This window comes from Mustela nigripes, chromosome 14 (assembly GCF_022355385.1).
Source record: "Mustela nigripes isolate SB6536 chromosome 14, MUSNIG.SB6536, whole genome shotgun sequence".
Lineage (NCBI taxonomy): Eukaryota > Metazoa > Chordata > Mammalia > Carnivora > Mustelidae > Mustela > Mustela nigripes.
In genome coordinates this window covers 42236423-42244171 of record NC_081570.1, presented here as the reverse complement: position 1 = coordinate 42244171, position 7749 = coordinate 42236423, and the positions used below count along the sequence as shown (strand labels likewise).

Here is a 7749-nt window from a genome sequence, read left to right as displayed (position 1 = left end):
TCTGTCAAATAAATAAATAAAATCTTTAAAAAAAAAAAAAAAAAGAAGAAGAAGAAGGATATGCTACCATGAAGCAATTCTATTGATTATACAACACTACCATAAAGTAATCTTTTTTTTTTTTTTTTAAAGATTTTATTTATTTATTTGACAGAGAGAAATCACAAGTAGATGGAGAGGCAGGCAGAGAGAGAGAGAAGGAAGCAGGCTCCCCGCTGAGCAGAGAGCCCGATGCGGGACTCGATCCCAGGACACTGAGATCATGACCCGAGCCGAAGGCAGCGGCTTAACCCACTGAGCCACCCAGGTGCCCCCATAAAGTAATCTTATGGCTGCTTCTTCATAATCAGTGCATGACTATATCCCCAATAAAAAAAAAAATATATATATATGTTTTGTTTCATTTTTGTTGAAGAGAGAGTGTGTGTGTATGTGCACATGAACACTCTTCACGGAGCCTGCCAGTGCCACAACCTTAAGATCGTGACCAGAGCCAAAATTAATAAGAGTCAGGCACCTAACTGACTGAGCCACCCAGGTGCCTTGTTAATAAGTATTTCTTTTTCACATTATCTTTTTTCTTTCTTTCTCACTAAGTAAACTCCACCCCCAATGTGGAGCTCAAACTCATGACCCTGAGATCAAGAGTCACATGCTCTACCAACTGAGCCAATCAGGAGCCCTACACTGTCTTTTCTTTTTCTTTCTTTCTTTCTTTCTTTTTTTTTTTTTTTTTGGTAAAGATTTATTTAGAGAGAGTGCACAAGCAGGAAGAGGGGAAGAGAGAGAGAGGAGGAGAGAAGCAGACTCCCTGCTGAGCACGGAACCTGACACTCAATCTCATAACCCTGAGATCATGAGCTGAGCCAAAATCAAAAGTCAGATGCTTAACCAACTAAACCACCCAGGCACCCCTACCTTTTCATTTTTGTCATCTAGCCTTAGTAATACATACAATGTCTACAGTGTTTTGGATGATATAAGATGATACCGATGTAGGTACAACAGACAATTCATCTTATAAAAAGATAATGTAAGCTTTTGGTATTGATAAATACAGTGCAGTGTTATAAATATACTTTCTCTTCTTAATGATTTTCCTAATAACATCTTCTTTTCTCTAGGTTACTTCATTGTAGAAAACAGTATATAATAATACTTAACATGTAAAATACATGTTAATCGACTGTTTATCACGAAGGCTTTCCAGTCAACAACCGACTATGAGTAGTTAAGTTTTTAGTGACTCAGAAGATATACACGCATTTTTGACTGTGCAGGGTTGGTGGGGCAAGTGTCCCTAATCCCTGCATTGTTTAAGAGTCAGCCATAGGGTACTTCCAATCACCTCTGTGGCAGATGCTTAACAGAAACATTTTCCTCAGACACCTTAGCCCAGCCTTAATCAAACCCTCGCTAATAAGCTAAAAACCAAAAACCAACAATGTTCAGAGTAACACTGGTTAATATCCCAAAATCAGATGACCAAGTTTTATACTTGCCTGTCAAAGGGAACATCCACAAGAATCCTGGAATTAGTTAAGGAGAGAAGACAATTCTTCTGTAACTTTAAGGGAATAAAGAAAAATAATTTTGAGCAAAGGTATACCCCATTCTAAATAAAGATTCTAAGCACCTGGAAGGTGCTACCAATGAGCTTTTCTTATTGAGAACTCACTGTGTACCTGGCTCTCTCCAAGTTATTCATTTAATCTCACTATGTCACATTCACCTCTGCCTAAAGAATAATCTGTCCCCGCTTTTTTGGCAAAGCAAGGGGTCTCTTCCCCCTGAACCCTAGTGCCTGTGTACCAATCCAAATTAATTATCTGAAGCCTGGCCATGTACAGATGTCCTTACTAGACCTCATAACTAACTCTGTGATAGAGCTATACTTGCAACCTAAGACTGCTACTGTTGAACTGGGCCTTTACAGATAGGAAAGAAAGAGAAGGTCTCCTGAGAAAGCTGAGAATAGAAAAATATACCATCTCTTTGAAAAGCCATGAGTAGGCCAGTCTAAATGAAGTACAGTGTATGAGGAAGGAGCAACAAGCCTGAAATGCCAACAGGAACTAGGCAGTAACATAAAAAAGTGAAGATAGCCGAGTGGGACACAGCAGAGCAATGGTGGGAATTATGAACAACAGGAGAATTCATGCCCTTTTATGGGGGAGATTTTACTCTAACTGATGGCTTCCATGAAGGAATTAATACTAAACTCTGAAGGAGCTGCCAACTTTTCAAGAGAAAGTGAAAATGCAGATTTTTTTTAATTGCAGAAAGACCACCTTCCTTATTTTTTTTTTAATTTCCATTGTAAGTACACACTTCAGTTACATTTGGCAAATTGATACAGCTGTATAACTACTACCATCCATCATCACCATAACTGAGATAAAAAATATTTCCATCACCCCAAAGAGTTGTACTATACTACCTTCTAATCAATACCAACCTCAGAAAATTACATTGTCATTACAGATTAATCTTTCCCAAAGTTTCACACAAACAGAATCATATAATATCTACTCTTCTGTGTCTGGCTTATTTTGCTCAGCATATAATGTTTTTGAGATTCATCCATGTTGCATGTAACAGCACTTAATTCCTTTTTACTGCCAACAGGAGTTTCTTAAAAGAATATACCAAAATTTGCTTATCTATTCACCTGTTCAATAAGAGAAAGGTTTTTGGTTTTAGGGGATATATTATGAATAAAGATATAATGAACATTCATGTAAAAGGCTTTGTATGAAGCTGCAATTTCATTTCTCTAGGAATAGAAAGATTAGATAGTAAAGAAGATCTATGTCTAACTTTAAAAGAAACTGTTGAACTGGTAGTTGTATCATTTTACATTCTTAACACCTATTTATGAGAATTTCAGTTGCTCCACACCCTTGCTAACCCTTTGTATTGTCAAGTCTTTTAATTTCAACCAGTCTGGAGGGTGTGTAATAGTATCTACTAGTAATTCAATGTGCTTTTATGCTTTTTTTTTTTTTTAAGATTATTTATTTATTTATTTGTCAGAGAGAGAGAGAGAGAGAGAGAGGAGCGAGAGTAAGCGCAGGCAGACAGAGTGGCAGGCAGAGGCAGAGGGAGAAGCAGGCTCCCTGCCAAGCAAGGAGCCTGATGTGGGACTTGATCCCATGATGCTGGGATCATGATCCGGGCTGAAGGCAGCTGCTTAACCAACTGAGCCACCCAGGCGTCCCTCAATGTACTTTTAATTTGCATTTTCCTTCTGACTAAAAACACTGAGCATCTTTTCACATGTTCATCTGTCATCTGCTTAATCTTCCTCAGTAAAGTGCTCAAATCTTTTGCCTTTTTATAAAATGGATTTGTCTTATGTGGAGTTAAGAGTTCTTTATATTCTCTATAAAAGTTCTTTTTCATATATACAAAATAAACATTTTTTCCATCCCATGACTTACCCTTTTTAGTTTGTGTATGTATGTATATGTGTGTGCATATGAGAAGACTTTAATTTTGATGAATTCTAATTTATTATTTTTCTTCCATGACATGTGCTTTTTATATCCTAAGAAAACTTTGCCTACTCCAAGGTCACAAATATTTTGTTCTGTTTTCTCCTAGAAATTTTATGGTTTTCAGCTTTTATATTTAGATCTATGACTCAATTCAATTTAACTTTTTTTTTTTTCAATTTAATTTTCACATACGATGTTAACCCTGTAAGGATGTACTAAAGTGTTAACAATACACGGATTTCTGGGTCAATGGCTTCTAACAAATTTTTTTAAAATTTAAACCCAACTGCTAATCCAAATATACTACTTTTTTCTGTAACAAACATAAATTCCTTATCTATTCTCTCTCAGGGAGATGAAAAAATCAAAACAAAATAATGCTAATACTAATAATAGCTAATACTAACTAATACTAAAAAATTTTTTCATATTATTTGTCCTGAAGTAAGAAGCAGTCAAGTATTCAATTCAAATTACCTGCTGGTAATGGGGGAAATTTTTCAGAGCCTTGAAAAGCAGACAGGTGACCTCTGACAACAGACGAACGGGCATCCCCCTGGCCAGGCCCTGGCGTGTTAAGTTGAGGGCGCAAGCACTGGCTGTGAACTGCACTGGCAAATCCAATGGATGATTCCTCATTCCTACAGCCACAAGCTGAAGATGAACTTGTTTTTAGTGGCATATGACAACAGGAGCATTTTTTTTAAGATTTTATTTATTATTTGAGCGAGACAGACAGACAGACAGACAGCACAAGCAGGGGGAGCAAAAGAGAAAGAGGGAGAAGCAGGCTCCTGCTGAGCAGGCAACCAAGCAGGACTTGATCTCACGACTCTGGGATTATGACTTGAGTTGAAGGCAGATGCTTAACAGTCTTAGCCACCCAGGGGCACCAAACATTCTTTATACTGTCTGCATTTGTGTTAGCTGGCAAAAATATTTGTTCACTGGAATAGAAAGTAAAAGATTTTTCCCTATCCTAAGCATTTACTTCTCAGGGCAACAGCAATACCTTCCCATCCAAATGAGGCTATTAACTAGATGTGTGACTTTAGGCACCTCACTTCTCTTCTCTGAACTTCCATTTCCTCCATGATTTCGTAATCATTTATTGAGCCTCACTCCATACAAGGCATTGTGATAAATACTACAGGAAATTACTTACACCCTATTCCTTAGCATAAAGCCTTGTGAGAAAAACACGGTACGTAAACAAATAACATTGTGAGGGATATCAAAACATGAAACTGGGAGGGAAAAAAAGCACCAAAAAAAAGCACCATAAGCTATATAAACTGCTACCTAAGGTAACTGGGGAGGGAGCATTCATTTCTGGTATGGATCAGAATTCTTCATTCCAAGAGCGCCTTTAGGCAGGGACTCAGGTAAGATTTGGACAGAAGGAGGTGGAGATAGAGATGGAATGAAAAAGGGATTACTTAGGAATGGAAATGTGATAAGGAAATACACAGAACAGATAAAAGAATGGGATGAATCTACCAACAGAGGAGGAAAAAATTTCAATTTAATAAAATACTGAAATAATTTGAAAACTGCAAACATTAGAAACTAGGTCATTAAAAGAGAGACTGTAGAAGATCTACAGCACAAACGTAACACGAAGGCGTTGTATTAAGCTTAGACCAGACCTGCACTAACATTCAGGGACAGTACAATCTGTTCTGTCTATCTCTACTTCAGAAACCAGTCTGCTGATACTGGCATGAACCATGATTTTAAGAGACCAGAGCCCCTCGCTCTGACAGCTGCATGAAGTAACAGAGCCTAGACACAGACCTAGGATACATTTCCACTATGGAAAATGATTTTTTTCTATATTGCTAATTTGCTCCTAGGATTTCACCAGATTGCTATCATCCAAGTTAAATATGTAGAAATAAAACAACAAAACAAAACATGATTTTTGGGGCGCCTGGGTGGCTCAGTGGGTTAAAGCCTCTGCCTTCAACTCAGGTCATGATCTCAGGATCCTGGGATCAAGCCCCACGTCAGGCTCTCTGCTCCGCTGAGAGCCTGCTTCCTTTCCTCTCTCTCTGCCTGCCTCTCTGCCTACTGGTCATCTCTGTCTGTCAAATAAATTAATAAAATATTAAAAAAAAAAAAACATGATTTTCAAAAATCATAGAATCTTAGATATAAAAAGGACTTTTAGAATATCTAATTCAAGCTCCTCATTACATACGGGAAACAAAGGTCCAGTTTTTCACTTTATACAATACTGCTTTTAAGTTATGAACAAATCTTATCTCCGACAGTGTAGAAATACCCAATTTTTTTTAAGGAACTATAAAGAATTACAGAATAATAATAAAAACAAAGTGACTTCGAGTCTTCCATTTTCATCTTACATTTCACTTTAAATAAATGCACTTTTCTTTCCCAAACCACTTAATATTTCCAAAAACATTTAAAATAAATTCATTTTTCTATAAACCAAAGCAAAGTTTGGCCCTATCAATACTGGTCATTTTACTTTATTCACAAAATACTTTAAATGGTAGATCTTGCACCCTTAATTATTGTATTTTGTTCTGTTCTTGTTGGAGACACTGTTGTTTTCTTTCAGAAAACCAAATGTTAGGTTTTAAAGAGTACACAAATGAATAAATAAGTAACAACATTTACAGCAAAGTGAATATATGTTTATAGATTAAGAACTCCCATTTTAGGCAAAATAGTATATATGTCCTCTCCTTCTCAGACTAAATCAAAACACTTGATGACTTGAATTAATTTAGATGCTCAAAATGAGAGATGCTCTGGCCATTAATTAAGCCTAACACTATTTTCCTTTCTCCCTAAGGGTACCTTGGCTCTAATAAGGCCAAGTATAAGTAATAAGTTACTGTATTCCATGTGTTTGGTGAACAGCTTTAATTGAACTAAGTAAAAAGTAGTAACAAAAACTACCTTTCTGAGATGTAGTTACCTTTAAAATAGCAGGCATGGTTATCTGCATTGAAAATGTCTCGGTGAAGAGCCTGTAGAGTGCTTCCTTCATAAAACATGACCTATTCCTGTATCGGCTCAGTGCTTCTGAGATCTGACTCATATTGGCTCCTCCAGCAACCTGAAAAACAAAGATGTTACCAGTAGGCTTCACAGTTCAGGCTTTTAGGGGCTTTAAGTGTTTCAAACAGTGAAAGGTGTTCAATTAATGGTCCAGGTGCTTTACAAAGTTTTTTGAATCCTAAGCCTAATAGGTAATGTTTTCCTCAACCTAATTTTACAATTAGGGGCCAGAGAGAGATAAAGTATGGAGCTAAATGTAACAAACCAATTATATGGTGGAGCCAAATTCTAAAACCATCTCCCTAAAACTGTATTACAGTTAAGACTTCAGTTGAACAATGGGTAGCATATATATTTTTAAACAATCAAGAATCATGATTGCATATCTTCTAAGTACTACTCATATAGGATAAATTAAGATAATAAGAGAAAGGTAAAACGCCACATAAAATAACTAAAATGAAAAAGGAAATTGACATTTTTGTAGTAATATTATTTTATTATTTGTTATTTATTAAATGTTAACATAATTCTTCCTTGCTATCACTTAGGTGATAGTTTTTAAAAATCTATACATAGACTTTGGGTCTAGAGGATAATGGTGTCCCCATATCCAAAACATAAAATCAACATGGAATGCAAACAAAATAACCCAATTTTCAATATTCTTGGAGTGAAGGGGAAAAAGGCAATAAAGTGGGAAACTCAGAATTTTTCAGAAAAGAAAAACACTCCCCTCTCTAATCCACCATGACCAGTAACAAAATCACTGAAGAAACCTCACACTGCTAATTAACATCAATAATGGACAATGCCTGTGAATTAGGAACTATGTCAATTAAGTAACAAAAAACTAAAAATTCAAATAAATTCCATATAAGGCTATTATAAGAAATATTTAAGTAGCAAATCTACACATTTCAGCTGAGAAAAATTCTTCCTATAAACCAACAGGGGTACCTGGATGGCTCAGTTAAGTGTTTGACTCTTGATCTCAGTTCAGGTCTTAATCTCAGGGTCATAAGTTCAAGTCTTGTGTTGGGCTCTACACTGGGTGTGAAGCTTATTTTAAAAACAAAAACAAGGGGCACCTGGGTGGCTCAGTGGTTTGGGCTGCTGCCTTCGGCTCGGGTCGTGATCTCAGGGTCCTGGGATTGAGCCCCGCATCGGGCTCTCTGCTCCGCAGGAAGCCTGCTTCCCTCTTTCTCTCTCTCTC

General features: G+C 36.7%; 1 protein-coding gene across 1 annotated transcript in view; it reads right to left on the bottom strand.

Annotated features, from left to right (window-relative positions):
* ZYG11A (zyg-11 family member A, cell cycle regulator) overlaps positions 1-7749 on the bottom strand; it is an 83918-nt gene that overhangs the window by 26622 nt on the left and 49547 nt on the right. The window contains exons 4-6 of the mRNA XM_059374761.1: positions 6451-6591; positions 3978-4154; positions 1503-1567 (exon numbers count right to left, since the gene is read on the bottom strand). Of these exons, the coding sequence (XP_059230744.1) occupies positions 1503-1567; positions 3978-4154; positions 6451-6591 (383 nt within the window). The remainder of the gene's footprint in view (positions 1-1502; positions 1568-3977; positions 4155-6450; positions 6592-7749) is intronic.